Source organism: Vipera ursinii (genome assembly GCF_947247035.1).
Source record: "Vipera ursinii genome assembly, chromosome: 1".
Lineage (NCBI taxonomy): Eukaryota > Metazoa > Chordata > Lepidosauria > Squamata > Viperidae > Vipera > Vipera ursinii.
Window position 1 is genome coordinate 33,245,861 of NC_139512.1, and position 16,909 is coordinate 33,262,769.

The 16,909-nt window shown below is 37.5% G+C and overlaps 1 protein-coding gene across 1 annotated transcript in view; it reads right to left on the reverse strand.

Annotated features, from left to right (window-relative positions):
• Positions 1–487: 487 nt before the first annotated feature.
• Positions 488–16,909, reverse strand: part of TRMT61A (tRNA methyltransferase 61A) — a 40,305-nt gene continuing 23,883 nt past the window's right edge. Inside the window, exon 3 of the mRNA XM_083360284.1 lies at positions 488–1,654. Coding sequence (XP_083216410.1) covers positions 1,326–1,654 — 329 coding nt within the window. The 3' untranslated portion in view covers positions 488–1,325. The remainder of the gene's footprint in view (positions 1,655–16,909) is intronic.

Consider the following 16,909-nt stretch of genomic DNA (forward strand, 5'->3'; position numbering starts at 1 on the left):
TTTTTGGTGCCGTTGTAACTTTGAACAGTCATTAAATGAACTGTTATAAATCGAGGATTACCTGTACACTCTCTGCATTCACAGAGCTGTGACAAGCCCAGAATATGGCCTCTTGAACAAGTCATAATGGCTTGGATAGGCTCGGGTAATGTGTTAAATCAAAAATAGACAAACCATGGATGGATTGAGCTACAGTGTTGCTTCATTCTGAAAGGCTTTTCCATTCATTCCAGTGAAAGGACACAGATCCACAAATGCTAAATAGCGTGCTCGGTGATACCCACCCAGTGAAGTAAATGAGGAAACTGATTGTACATATAAGCTGTGTGTGCAAATGCAGATGTAAAGTTACATTCTGTATCTAGGGAATGTCCCCATTCATTGGAATTACATGTAATACCTATTGTCTGATAAATTGTACCTTTAAGCAATTTCAGCATGTTTCTATAAAAAAAAGGCTCTATAGCAGGGGTGTCAAACTGCTGGCTGGATGCATCATAGCAAAACCACGCCCACCCCATTGCCAGCAATGGCGAAAAAGTCGTGATACGTTGCGACACGTTGCGTGACATTGCAAGTTTGACACCCCTGCTCTATAGAATCCATGCTTTATTCAAAGTTCCTGTTTTCTATTAATGAGGGACAAAGCCAACACCCTCAAATACCACACTGGATTCAAAGATCAACAGGTACTGTGGAGTGCAGGGGCTACCCATGTTGTAGCCCCTTCAACAATTAACTGAAAGCAGTTTTACCCTGTCACAGGGTTGGGCTCCAAAGCAGAAGACAGTTGTACATTCCAAGAAAAAGATGCATTCAGTTTAAGGAATTGCTGTCAAGAGTTTGGTACATGCGTTTCTGTACTCTGAAGCTCTTTTGGGGTATGAATAAAAAACATGTTTACTTCACATGATGTGGTTTTTAATAGCCTTAATTGAAAGCCACAGTAGGCTTGTTTCATATTCTTTTTTTAAAAATATATATTTCTAAAGCAAATATTCAGACATGAAAAAAAAATCTTTATGGCTAACCCTCTTTGAGGGAGAAAAATGTCAAAAAACACACACGCACACACACACCCTGTGACTTTTACTTTGTAAATTCCAAAACACACCTGACAGCTATTAGTACATCATCTATACCTGACAACTAGGCAAGCATTGTTTCAGAATAACAGCACGTTGCCAAGGCTGATCTGGTCAGTGCTCCTGCCTAGCTCTTTAAACAAAATATCAATCTGACTATATATGGAACTGCTTTGGAAGCAAAGAGCTGGGAAAATTACATTCAGAGGGCGCATAGCAGAAACACTCTCAAGCCTGTATTTAAAATAAGTTTTTAGTAGCAAAGGTCAAATAACCAGTGTGTCCCACCATTTCCTTAAGTGGCACACCGCTCTTAAATTGTACAGTTTCCTGTGGAAGATTTGGACACAAGGCATCTTCATTTGATAGGTTGCCTCCATCAGCCCCAGTGCTGGAATTACCATCTGCTGTTTTTCCAAGATCAGGGATTTGCAAACTAATTGTTCGAACATTGTAAACTCTGAGCAGGATCTCCGAAGTAGTGATTTCAGTAAAGCCGTGTTCCTCCAAAGCTAAGCAGGTCCTTTGAACTTGCTCGATGCAAGGGGAAAAGGAACATATGCGTCCACCTACAACAGAAAAAGGAAGATTGTGAATGGAAAACCAGCAATTTTAAGAATTTCATCTTAATCTGATTTCCTATAATGCTATTTAAAGCACATTTCTGTGAACTATTTATTTCCAAAGGAGATTCATTAAAGCCAATGGGATGATTCTTCTGAAGTATATTATATAATGACTGTAGTTGCTGGTTTATATAAAAAGAGAGGGAATCTTATACATTGCAGATGGTTGCAGGGATGGTTATATGAAATCTACAATTTCATGCATGGAAAAAACTTCCAACAGAATCAGGAATATACAGAATTTAAATATTTAGTTTGAACTGCAAGACTACAGCACTGGTCTGGTAATAGGCTCCACAGAACTTAATGGCACTTGCTGTTGAATAGATACTATATGTATAGTAGTGGACCATCAATATACGTCTGCATCAGCTCTATGTCTTGTGTACCTGGCTGCCTTATACAGACAAAACTGGAAGTTTGTACCTTTTTCTTATGCCTTGTCCTTAATTTCTGCTCCAATTCTTAAATTCTTCACACAGATGTTAGCAGCTCATTAGAGACAGCGACTTTCTCACAACGCCCTTCTGTGTTTTTCTGAAAAGCTCCTAATATCAGGTTTGAATAAATAGTGACGATATATTTGAACATACAAAAATCTTTTCTGCTGGGTAAATTATTTGGAGCCAGAGGAAGATGTTAAATTTGGGTCTCTGTTCACAGTGCTTATTGACAATAGCATCTCTTCAACTATCCTCTCCAACTAAACAAAATGTTCAAATGAATTTCCATCAATCTAATATGGCTTTTTTATTTTTTCTTGGCAGGAAGAACAGCACTGCATAACTAACTTACTTTGCCTTCGTATAAATCCTGTCACTCTTTTATGGAATTTTCAAAGCTGTCTGTTTTATTATCAGTGGCATATATTTTGTATTAAATAAAAAGTCTCCTTCAAATCAACTGTGACTCCTACCAACTTCACAGACTGGACTGGGTAGTTTTCTTGGCAACCATCCAGATGTTGTTTGCTATTGCTGTTTGCAGGATGTTTCTTTGATTTCCCAGTTACAGACCTGGAAGTTTTTAAACGGATGTCTCCCATCGAATATCCCTAAATCTATTTTAACTCTACTTTATAATTTTATGAAACTGGATGTTCAGCCAATCATGTGAGCCTATAATCACATCAGAAGAAAACTCATTTATATAAGATATGTACAACATTATTTTCTGGAACTAAAAATGACTGAAAATTGACAAGAGTTTACATGTGTATGGCTGGGTTCAAGAAGTGGTTTCTATCTCTTTGAGGAAGTGTGTGTTGCTCCCACCTTTCTTGAAGGAGGTGGTGGTGGACACTGTCTTGAAGAACCAGCCATATTGGTGAAACTGCTATTCATAGAAGTGGACTATGTGGATATTTTTAGACAGGTTTCAGGTCTGGACAAATGATTGAAACAACATTAATCTTCTGTCAGGACCTAGATGGAAAGGTGTGCCCCTTCTGGTCCCATTAACAGGATTCAATATTATTGATCATGGTATCCCTCCAACCACCTGCACGGACTAGGATCATTGTTATGAGGTAACTCTACGGCTGGCTGTTATAATGTGTAATGGGAAGAAGGAATAACTTTGAGGAACAGGAGGAAGAGTTGCAACCAAGACACAAGTAAAATAAAAGAAATCTGAATCCTGGGCAGAAATGTAATTTGAAAAAACGTCTCAGACACGATTCCCCGCCCCCCTTAGTTCTCATGAAAATAAAGGGAAGGAGGGGTGAAGCACATTCAGACTTGCAAGATACTGTTACTGTAGTTTTATAATAAAAAGTGGTATTAGTTGGCATGTCTTTGGTTATAAATTTGGTCTACCTTGGTCAGCTGGCATACTGGGAGAGCACTTACAGCATCTGTGGTTGCTCCAAGGTCGAATATTCCAGGGCTTGGTGTTTTCCTCATTATCATTCAACATCTATATGAGGCTACTGGGAGAAGTAACTGATGATACTCAATTATACATTGCCAACCCAGGCTCATCTAGAGAACAGGTACATGACTTGGGACTCATATCTCCTGGCTGAATGGCAGCAGAAGATAACGGTTTCTGGACCTCTGTTTAGTTCTGGATAGTACGGTAGTTACAGCCTTACTTAGATCAGAATGTCTTGGTGATGGTAATTTATGCCCAGACCACTGCAACATGGTCTATGGCTGGGGTGTCATTGGCAGACTATTCCCTGCAAGCATGGAAAACCTGAAATGGAATGTATGGATGCCCTTGGCGTAAGAGGGGAAGACATGCTCTCTTGGAAACAATTGCACAAGAGACACAGGAGCCCCAGCGGTTTAACAGTCAGAGAACGAAATTTAGGAAGGATCCTCCCTAATGAATCAAGCAATTAAAAATGGTAAGGGAAGTTTCTACTTTCAGATTTGCAAGATTCTATAAAGTAGCCTTACAATAAAATAGAATCAGTTCATCTAGTCATGTTTCCTGTTTAGTTTACTCAAGAGGAGTGCCATAAATCTTGCAAGTCTGAAACTACAAACTTCCTGCCATCACTTTTAACACTTGATCTATTAGAGCTGGTGCTTCCTAAGTTTGTCTCTTTGATTGTTAAGCCACTGGGGCCCTTGCCTCTCTTGTCTGATTGTTTCCCAGGCACATCTCTTCCCCTTATTTTGCAATTACAAAATCTGAGACTGCAGTTACACCTATCTCAAGACCTTTCACTGGGCTTCTGGACCCAAGAGGTAATCTTACTCGGCTTGATTCTGCTTGTGTTGACTAAACATTTTAAATGGATTTTCTCAAGATCCCTCACCTATCAGAACTAAAAGAGGTATGGGCTGGAGGATAGGCTTCCTCTGTGATGACACCTGCATAATGAAGTATACTACTTGACTGCTGTGCTGCTGCCTATAAATGAACGATCTCCAAGATGTATCTGCCCTCTTCTTCTGTAATTTTGGAAAGCACTAAAATATACTTTTCAGCAGACTACTGACTTCTAATGATGAACAATGGGCAACTGCTTAGGTTTTTGACCAACATGTTTAGTGTTTTAAAGAGGGTGAGAGTAATGTTATTAGTCCATGTTGGTGGTCTTTATTGGTGACTTAATACAACACCCAGAGTTGGTTGACTAGGATAGTAGAAAAATGTGGTTAATAAACAAAATGTAGGAGGTATTGCAGGGAAATTATTACTTTTATAAGTTCATTAATGTTACCGTAGATTCCGGCGTATAAGACTACTTTTTAACCCATGAAAATCTTCTCAAAAGTCAGGGGTCGTCTTATACGCCGGGTGCTGAAACTTTAGGGACAGGGCTGGCTGGAAAACCTGGAGCGGATCTTCCATTTAGTCTGCGCAGGGAAAGTGGGACCAATTGGAGTAGAAGCTGCAGTCTGTGATTTTTTTACAGGCTGGGGTCTGGGCTTCTTTCCTTCTAAAGTTGAAGAGCAGCTGTAGGCAGGTGGGGAATGCAAGAGCAATTTGAAAGGCAGGTGGGGAATGTGTAGCAGAGCAGCAGCTTAGCTCTAAGGACACATTTGACTCAGGAACTGGGCGGGCTGGCTGGAAAACCTGGAGTGGATCTCCCATTTGGTCTTTTTTTTTTAATCCCATTTATATCCCACCCTTCTCAGAAGACTCAGGGCGCCTTACAATTTAAAGCACAAATCAATGTGCTTAGCAATAGCCTTCATTCTATGTATATGCCTGCCTATTAGAGCTTTCACCCTCCCCCCCACAAGCAGCATTATTACAAAGTCAGCTTATTGCCCCCAACAATCTGAGTCCTCATTTTACCTACCTCGGAAGGATGGAAGGATGACTCAACCTTGAGCCTGGTGGGATGAGAACCTGCACTAATTGCAGGCAGCTGGGGTTACTTAAGGCTCTGCGCAGGGAAAGCTTTAGAGTGAATTAGGAAAAGTGAAAAAGTGAATTAGGAAAATAGGAAAAGGGTTGCTGGAATTGGGTACGTGTAGTTTAATGAAGAGAAGGGTGAGGGGTGACACGATAGCAGTGATCCAATATCTCAGGGGCTGCCACAAAGAAGAGGGAGCCAAGCTATTCTCCAAAGCACCTGAAAGCAGGACAAGAAGCAATGGATGGAAACTAGTCAAGGAGAGAAGCAACCTAGAACTAAGGAGAAACTTCCTGACAGTTAGAACAATTAACCAGTGGAACAACCTGCCTCCAGAAGTGGTGAATGCTCCAACACTGGAAGTTTTTAAGAAGAGACTGGATAGCCATTTGTCTGAAATGGTATAGGGTTTCCTGCCTTAGCAGGGGGTTGGACTAGATGACCTCCAAGGTCCCTTCCAACTTCTTCTTCTTCTTCTTCTTCTTCTTCTTCTTCTTCTTCTTCTTCTTCTTCTTCTTCTTCTTATTATTATTATTATTATTATTATTATTATTATTATTATTATTATTATTAAGTTTAATCCACTTGCACTGTTTTATGTTTACATGTTTGATGACAAACAGCCTTATGTTTATAAGTGACAGTTTTCCTTCTAAGTACCTGCATGTCATAAGCATTTGAATTAAAATTACCATATTAAAATCAAATCTGATGTTTTTTAATTTTTATTTGGTGTGCGTTGGAAGAGGGGTAGTCTTATACGGTGAGTATAGCCCAAACCCTATAATTTAACAGGAAATGTAGGGGGTCGTCTTATACGCTCAGTCGTCTTATACGCCGGAAAATACGGTAATTTGATTGCCAATGGCTTATGAAAGCAAGACAGATAGCTCATTATTAGTGTTCCTAGTTCTATTCATTCCTTTGGTAATTTAGTGCAAAAAAAAGACAGGAGATACAAAAATAAATAGTTGATAAAGTCTTGACCAGAAGGTTTACATCATGCAGTAGAACAGAATTAGAAGAACAGGAGAAGAAACTGTTCTCAGAGGGGGGGAATATTAAGTTTAATTTTGTTCACTTTCTTATTTTTACAAACTTAAGTTTATTTTGTCTATTTTTGCACCAATTTGAAAATTGGTGCATTTATATACATTTATTCCTAAAAGGAACATGTACATATTATTTTAAGTTCAAAAAGGTTTCAGTTTTAAGCATAACTACTGTAGACTGTACAGTAATTTCAAAATGCTAATTACATTCATATTAAAATGGTAACTTCCCATTCCTTTTGATGACAGGCTAGATGTAACTGCATTCTGCCTAGCACAGATGTGCAGAAGAAAGTATTATGTCACTCTAGAATGCAGCTGAAAGATCTTTTAATATAAATAATATAAAATATAATATTTTAAATTTAAGTTCATGTTCAAAGAGAAAACAGACAGCCAAGACTGGATTGAACTATTATATTTTTAAAAGAGACATGCTTTATTTTCTTTGAGACAGCACAGCATTTAAAGATCTTTTCCTCTAAATCCTTGGTCTAAATCAGATTAGACCAAAATAGGACTCCACGATTCTATCATTTTATGACTTGGCTGGAGACAGGATATTTCAAGTATGACAAGCAATAGAGCAGAAAGGCCAAAGTACAAGAGACACAAATAAAGATAATGGAACAGGATATATTTAAGGAACCACAACATAGAATTGATTTTTTCTGGCATATATCTTCACAATTTAAATTTTGTCTTATCAAATTAAATTTAAAACTGATTGGTCCACAGACCAATGCACTCAGATATAAATATCATCTTTTTATCCTAGAGTAAGCAAAATTAATAAAAATATTAAGACATAGATACAATAAATATCAGGATATTAATTATGGGACTCCAAAGGATTGATTTAATTCTTTACTTTGTCTCACACAACAGATAGCCGTGGGTGGACTGTAAAACGGCATATGAAGAAAGGAACCTCAGCTTTGTTCTAACAAATGGAAACTTTGGCCCATGTTCTTAATCTGTTCCAGAATGTTCTCCTATTTTCAAACCTTCATTTCCCCACTTTTTATTGGCTCATGCAAGTTTATGTATATTATGACTTTAGATTTTTTTTAAAAAAAATACCTATTGATAATAATAAATAGTTGTTTTGTGTGTGTATGTAATTTCTGGAAAATTCCATAAAAGAGAAGGTTATTTCACACTGAAAAAGTTGTCATCCACTTCTTCAGAAAGTGGCTATAATGAATCGTATCATTATAAAAATGTCAACAAGTCCATTTTTGTTGAATTTAATAATAATGCCTGTGTCATACAAGTTTTGATACAATCTATAACTTATCTTACTTAATCTACTTCATGGTACAAAATGTACATCCAAAAATCCACAAATCACAAAATATCCCCATCATACTAAGACCTTAAAAAAGATGCCATTTGCAAAACATGAGAATTTTCCTACGCTTAATTGGCACACATAATGTGGAAACAAAACACCAGGACAGGGTCCAGATCCAACTAGCCACTGAGTTGGAGGTTTTCCCACTTCTGCTGAAAATTCAAAAAATATAACAGCAAATGCATAATATGCATCATGTCAGCTATCTAGCGTAAGAGCACTATTTCTTCTTCTTTTATTTATTCTCAAATAATCAAAGTATAGAACTTCAGTTCCTTCACATGTTCTTGGAAGCTTTTTTCTGAACTATCAGAAGACTGGAAAAGAGCTGAGGTAGTTCCCATCTTCAAAATGGGGGGTGGGGGAATGGATCTAGGAAACTACACACCTATCAGTCTGACCTCAATACCTAGGAAGATTCTGGAAAAGATAAACAAAGTCATTACTAAAAACCAACATGGGTTTGTCAAAAACAGTTCATGACAGACAAATCTTATTGCATTCTTTGACCAGGTGACAAAATTACCGGTAGTGGGCCAGAAGAATGCTGTGGATACAATTTACTTGGATTTCAGTAAGGCATTTGATAAAGTAGACCACAACCTACTACTTGATAAGATAGAAAAATGTGAGCTAGACAGCATCACCACCAGATGGATTCATAGCTGGCTGACCGGCCGTACTTAGCATGTGGTCCTCAATGGAACTGCAACTACATGGAGGGAAGTGTGTAGTAGGGTGCCCCAGGGCTCTGTTCTGAGCCCCAGTGCTCTACAACATCTTCATCAACGTTTTGGATAAGGTGATACATGGGAAATTCATCAAATTTGCAGATGACACCAAGCTGGTAGGAATAGCCAACACTCCAGAAGATTGGCTTAAGATACAGAATAATCTTGATGGACTTGAACATTGGGCGCTATCTAACAAAATGAAATTCAGTGGTGAAAAAAAGCAAGGTTCTACATTTAGGCAAGAAAAACCAAATGCACAGGTATAGGCCTAGCTCATTAAAAATTGGAAGAAGGAGTAGCTAGGCTTGGAGATCCTGAAGAAGAGACAGGATCTAAATCTAATAAAAAAAATGGATGCTGTTGGTTGGTGAAGGGGAGCAGCTAAGAAGGAAACAAAAAAGATCAGAACACATGTCCTCCAGCAGCAGCCCCAAGAGAAGCAGGATTTAATACCAGACAAACAAGCAGAAAATAATATCCTATTCAAGGAACTCCAAGGAGAAAAATATATCCCTACCAATATGGGCTGTGCAAGCTACTGAATATAAAAGACGAGTAAATCCCACACTAATGATGTCACCTAGTTGGGTAATTAAATGCCCACAAGAAGTAACCAAGGATTCAGCAGATTACTCTGCATTTGAAGGACTGTGTCAATTTAAGAGAATGGTATGTATACATTATACAGAATAATCTCCTGTCCTTAGATGAAGAATTCAGAAGACTTTAGCTTTCTAGCCAAGAGACCTCCCATTGTTCTGACCATATAAGCTGACAAGAGGCAGCAACCGAAAATCCTCCCCAAGGTTAACAGATCAAGCAGATAAAAGAGTAGTTTAGCACAAATATTATTGAGCCAGACCTATTTACAGAGAACTTTATTTATCATTGTAATGATCAAGACCTTTTAAACGGTAGGAAGCTTGCTTGTAAATAACTCAGCTTTCTCTGAAATTCTCTCTGTTTATCCCAATGTCACCTCTGAAGTACGAATAGCAAGCTGCAGATTTACTCAGAAAAGGCATGTGGCCAAATCACATGACGGAATTAAAGGAGATACTGTCTGCCAGAAAGGCAGAACGGTCGTGATCGTGATCGTGGTTATGACGTAGCAACTCTCAATACAGGCCTTTTGACACAATGGGTTTTAATGGGGGTGGGGGAACCAAAAGGAAAAGAAAAATAACAGCGGGTGTGGTGTAAATTGTTTAAATGCTCTTCTCTTAATTCCTTTCCAACTCTGCCTTGCTGCTGAATCCTCTAATGGAGCAAAATCCCTTACAAAAGACCATTGTGTAATCCAAGATAATAATACAACCTGCCTGCTAAAAATAAAGTATAATAGGGGCACTATATTGGTTTATATCTAATTCCTTCTTTAAAACAGGAAGAGAAAGATAAGCTCTGCATCTAAACATGCCATGGAAAAAGCAGAATGATTCACAAGTTAGGCAGAATAAGGAAGCACATTTCGGGACCCACAATTTGGATCCTCCCTACCAAAAAAAAATAAATAATTACATGACAAAATGAGAGTACAGGCTGAAACAATTCTGGTTTTCTCTAATCTACTGCACTTCAGATGCATTGGAATTACAGTATAACTTGCCGAATTCCTAGGCAGTCCATTAGATGCAGTTCTGCCAATGTGAGGGAAGCCTGTTAAATAAAAGCCAGGAAAAAATGTGTAAGGATGTGGTGTGTATTTATGTGCTTATATGTATAGAAATATTTGCTTTCTTTTTTAAAAATGCCATCCATAATGTAGAAGCATCACATTTAATTCATTTCTCTGTTCCAGGACTCCAGTAACTCATTCTTCTGAGAATACTAAACAGTGTGGATAAAGTAGTACTTTTATATCTTGATCCTGAAATCAAGGATTATACATATATATTTTTTGAGACTGTGCTATATTAAAAAATTGAAACAATTAATGAATTTTAATCCCCCCTTCTCTAAGAAACAGGGCAGTGTACTTCCTCTTCCATGTGTCGTCTTCACAACAATCCTTTGAAGTGGATTAAAATAAAGGGTGGGCCACTGGTCCAAGGTCATCTGGTGAACTTCTTAGCTAAAGGGGGATTTGACTCTAGTCTCCTGTGGCAGTCTAGTATTCAACCGATACACAAATTCAAAAAATAATGGCTACTTTAAATTTGTATTTGAGATTAAATTTCATAAAATATTAACAGAACAAACAAACCTTACCAACTGAGCTATAATATTCACAAAGATACTTCTAACTGAAGAAAATGTATTCTTTTAATAAAAATAATTAAATAGGAAGGGGACATGCAAAGCAAAGTATTAGCTTCTACATTATGTTTTATTTATGGGAATGGCTCTGAATCATCTAAATATTCCCCTGAATTAACTAAGGAACATCCAAGAAGGCTGGTTCATTATGTGGTTTAACTGTTTTTTTAACCTATCAGGCCCAACATGGCACCTGTTTTTTTAAAAATTGCACTCAACAAAATGCCAACTATGCCTCTCCCCAGGTTTCCTAATTCTATGGCAAATCATGTAATGTCTTTAATATCTCCTCAAAGATGCAATGAAGACACACTTAAATCTAAAGAATGGCATTCTCAGAAGACAAAGATTTCTTGGTTCTACCAGGAAAAGGTACTAGAAAAGAGATTGTTAAATGGAGATTGTCGGTAAAAGACAATGGATATCTGAGAAACTTTATGGAATTCAGCCCTGTACAGAGCTGTCACTGAATAATTAATTCCATTACTGCTCACTTGGTTATAATGATACTACATATGCAATGCTTAGATCTACTAAAGAATTAAAACAAACAGCAACATGGAATATTTACTTATCATTTATCATGTGTCTTTATATCCAATGATGCCCTTTCCCCCCTAAATTTGTTTCCAGTTTCTTCATCCTGCAGCCTCACTGCAAAGGCTGTTGGTTAAATTTTTATATCCAGAAAATAGATGCAGGTCACTGACTGCAGTCATTAAAATCACCAAACATCTGGAACAGATATTTCTAGCCAACCCAAACTGTTTGCGCTCCTGCGATGCCTGGTGCATTTTAAAGCAGTACAGAATGTGGGGGATCTAATTAACAAATCACAGCTAACAATATATTCAGGAGATTTGCCACAAACTGATGGTGGATGTTGCTTTTAAAGCAGAAGCTGTAAAAAGCAAGGGGGCGGGGGGGGGGAAAGAAGGAGATGCTCTAATTCTCGACATTTATGGAAGGCTGGAAAGCATTGTGAAATGTCACCTCACAATAAACGCTTTGTGCTCAGAGAAAGCGCTGGGAAGACATGAGAGCAACTTACAATTGTTTCCAACAGGCTTTTAAAACATTTTGTGTTCAATGGTTTATCCTAGAATGCAATGCACTGATGAAAATAAAATGGTGTCTGGTGATATGCCACATTCTAGATAAGGAAAACATACATTTCCAATCTTTAAAAACAAAGAAAAACATCCACAAGCTGTTGAGATGCTCTTCCTAGGCCAGGCTGCACAAATCATCTATCATAAAGTTTTTTTTTAAATTATTTGGTGAATCTACAAAACCCTGTATGCCACTATCGCTAACAGATTTCCCAGCTGGGAGCTGGTTTGATAACAGTACTAAGCAATCTGTAAAAAAGAACTGTAGTTTTCCATTTCTGAATCACATGCCACAGAGTTCTCAAGTACAAAATTTAGAGTAATTTAGTTTGCATCTGTATTGTTATTAACACAGAATTAAATGGGTATTTTAATATTGTCAAATATTGCCTGTCAATATTATAAATATGCTTGAGGCACATTTTGATGCAGTTTTGCATTAAAATGTAAAATATGCTTAAGGATTTATGAATTTAAATATTTACCATTATGTATTATTAATAATGACAACTATTTGTCCTTCAATGATATTTCCCAATAATTCTCAACATTACATTACATATCTGTATCTTACAGAGCACTAATAGAATCATAAAAGTTTCTAAAAGAATGATTAAAGAATAGCATTGTCCATCTAAAACAACACTATTTCTCGTCAAAAATTAAGAATTCAAGTGCCCCACAAATGACTAGCCAACCTTTTCTTTCAGTTTCGGAGCCTCCTTCTAATTAATTCATTTAAATCCTGAACTGTTCTAGTCAACAAGAAATATCTCCTAAAGTTCTACTGAAATTTATCTTTCTCTAAGTCTTAAAACATGAGTTCTGGAACAGAAAACAAAAACAAATGCTTCGTTTGTATTATGGGTAAGCCCTTAAGTTATTTGAATAGAAGAGGTATAAGCAAAATCAACAAGAAATGTGGAGCATAAGTCTAAAAGAAAAAATTCCACTAACATTTGTCAGGACAGTTAAGGAAATTTTCTGTCCTTGAGAATGTTGGTGTACAGTTCCTGCAGGACTGATTTCCACAACAGAGATTCCCTAGGGAATCCTATCACAGGAACAAATGCCTAATGAGAGCGATGTGTGCTGTGTGAATGCCAACCCACCTCCTCCTCAAGTGGCTCCTTTGAGTGTTTTTCCCCTCCCTTTCCAAAAAAACTAGCACCACACAATTTGTTTAATGAGATCTGTATGTCAGCCCAAGCTGATATAGTAATTATCTCAGATTAGTCCTGCTCACATTGGAAGCTGCGTGAGCCTTTTGATCGGAGGGAGCTGCCTTTAAGAATAAATGCTGTATCTAGAACTGTTGTGATGGAAAGACAGGAAAAACAGTAAGAGAGTCTGAAGAAATTCTTCCCTCCCACATCCATTCAATGCAGGGGGCAAATTATTTTGATGGAAATGACTAAACTGTCAAACCGCCTATTTCTTAGGCTGGAGAAAGAGCTTAGGCAGGAGGCCAGCAGACACTCTGATTTTGAGTTTGTGCAGATCAAAGTGGAGAACCAAGAAGGTGAAGAAAGAGGAAGAAGCAGTACTAGAAAAACATGATGCGTTTGGATAGCCTGCTTTATACAAAAACTGCATCAGAGTCTTGGTAATTCATAAATTACCGTACGCTCATCGTTTCTTTCTCAAAGCACAGAGAATGCTGTTTTGGAATTGCTGTGGTTGTGCTATTGTAGAATCAAAGTTTTGCTTCAACACTTCTACCATGAGGAAAAAAAAACCCTGGACGTCTGAAAATATTTATTATTTTGTGTTCAATAAGTATTTATTGAATATATTTTTAAAAACCATTTTTCTCCACTTCATTTTTTGTCACTTGTACGTCTGGGGTTTTGCTTTCCAGTTTTTCAGAAACATAAAACCTAGAATGAAACATGGCTAAACAATTATTTGGTGAGCTTGAAAGAAAAGAACATATACAGGTAGTCCTTAACTTATGACCACAATTGAGCCCAAAATTTCTGTTGCTAAGCAAGACAGCTGTTAAGTAGGTTTTGCTCTGTTTATCACCTTTCCTGCCATAATTGTTAAGTGAATCACTGCAGTTGTTAAATTAGTAACATAGATATTAAGTGAAGCTGGCTTCCCTGTAGACTTTTCTTGTGAAAGGGTCACAGAAGGTGATCACATGACTGCAGGACACTGCAACCGTCATAAATACATGTCAGTTGTCAAGGGTCTGAATTCTGACCACTTGACCGTGGGGATGCTACAATAGACATAAGTGTGAAAACCATTATACGTCACTTTTTTCAGTGCCATTGTAACTTTGAATGGACACTAAATGAATGGTTGTAAGTCAAGGACCAATACATTATATTTGAGTTTTGGATGTGTTCAAACATAAATGCTACTTTTTCTTGAAAGTTGTATTAAGCATTTCAGGAGGAACAATAAACACATATCTAGGATCATCCATATACCCTATACATATAAGACCTAAGATCCTATTTCAAGAATATGAATCTCATGGGCAATGCTCCAGGAAATCATCCAACTCATCTCACCCTATTTTCAAGAGTGGCCTTCAGAATCTCACAGGCTTGCTTTGTGTGGTTGCCATCTATTGTCTAGACCTTTGCTACTAAAGAGAGCTTTTCTCCTAAGAGTTTTATAATTAGCATATGGAACTCACAGAAAATCATCAGTTTCAAGAGTTTGAGAGTATGTAGTGCTTTCATTCCCAAAAACTTTTATTAAGGACTGCATGCTAAAAAAATAAAACTATCTCAACATATATAACTGGACATTGCCTTCAGTGGACAAATATATCTTCCAATTTGAAGTAAATTTCCTAGGAAGAGCTACACGAGGTAACTTCTAAACTAATCCTGTTATCTCTGACTTGTACTGGGAAATATCCACCCTAAGAACCACTGTTAATGGAGCAAGGATAAACATTTGATACTTTTCAAATGGGATGAACTTCAGGTCCAGCCAGCCAAGTAAGAAATTGCGGAAGCTGTGGTGCAAAACACCTGGAAAGTCGCCTGCCCTTTGTAAGTAGACAAAACTGAGTTACAAGTCAGCTAGAATGAATTGTACATACGATGTGGCATATGGAAATTTCTTGTGTTTTTTATATTTTACTTTCAAACTAATTTTCCCAAATATTAGAGTGGGCATCCCTCTGGATTTTCCTCCAGGGAATTCTGTATGCTTCAAAATGTTTTTTGCAACATCACAACCACAGCAGTAAATTACTAGGATTTCAACGTGGGGATGGTGGCGGGAAGCACTGATGGTTTGTGGGAGTGAGGCAGCAGTATCCAACAACACTTCCTATCTGCATTTGCTCAATGTTTTGAGCACACTAAAAATATTGCCTTGGCAAAGAGGGGACAGAATGTCCTTTAAGTGAGAAAATATGTGGGCAAACTGACATTTTGCTGACAAGGAAAACTGTAGGATTTAGCTCGCAGAGGAAACCCTGTGTGTTGTGTGCGTGTGCATTCACACGCAGGTGTTTGCACTCCTGTTCTTAATTCATTACAATGTGCATTCATTGTCAACAAGGTTATTATGATTAATATTTCCAATATTAAATACAATGGATAGGGTCAGATTTTCTGGGGAAAACAAACAGTAGATCACCCTTCCTTTTAGGCAAACAATAGGATGCAAGATAGCACTTATGTCAATGGTGACTGGTATTGCACTGCTTTTATAATTATTTTTTCCTTTAACAAAATAAAACAAGCTTCTAGTATTCACTCTTGTACAAATATGGGCATGAGTATACAGGCATTACATTGAGAAGGTGCTAATAATTCTTATGTTAAAATTTCTGTTCTTTATGAAGAAGTAGTGTTCTACGCACTTTTTGAGAGAGAGAAAAGATTTATGAAATTTTTCCACATATATCCAGCTGATGGGAGATGTACATTCTGACATTTGTATGATTCTCTTTCTAATGCTGTTCCTTCCTGGTTGTTGGTCTCTTCTTCTGCTTTGTCCTCTGCCTTCTTTCTCAGTGCAAAGCAACTGTTAATTATTCAAGACTTTTAATGCTGCAGTCAGAACATTGTGCAGATTAAAATGTGCATAGCCTATCCTAAGCACAACACCTAGACATTTTAGTATAGAAGAAACCTGATCTAGTTTTTTATTTATCAAAAAAACTCCCAATCTCTTCCCATTTGTTAGAGAGACATTAATTGAGAGAGAAAGAGGGTACACTTCTATTAGAAATTATAGAAAGATCAATCTACCAATTGTGAAAGACACATGTATGTGCATATGTAGATGTATAAAATGCTACGTGTGTACATCTAACATCTCTCCTCACTACATTTCTCATTACATTGTCCTCTGCAAGCGATATCTGACATGCTCTTTACAGTATTTTTCAAACCTGGCAATGTTAAGTTGTGAAGACGTCAACTCCAGAGTTCCTGAGCCAGCATCCTAAGGATGCCAATCTTGAAAAGTAGTGCTTTACCGCAAGGCATCCAAAATGCCTAGCTCAACATTCTCCCCAGGAACTTGATGCACTGAGAGTAAAACTGAACAGGATTTTATTTCATGTTCCAGAGCAAGTTACAATGCCCCAATTGTGTGATCTTTAGGACTTCAATTCCGTTAATCCACCCAATTGGACTCTGAACTTGCTGGAAAGGGAAAGAGTGCATAGAAGTTGAAGTCCAACACTTTGGAGGGTATGGAAGGCCAGCATGCAGGATGTTCACCAATTATCTTGAATGTTTTGGAGAGAATCATGAAGGGCAACGGTATTCACATTTTAACAAAAGTTCAGTCTTGTTGTCATTGTGCGGAATTGTCTTGGTGTTTTACTGCTTTACTGAGAAACCAAGGAAGGCAAATACTGAAGATGTCTCTGAGCTTC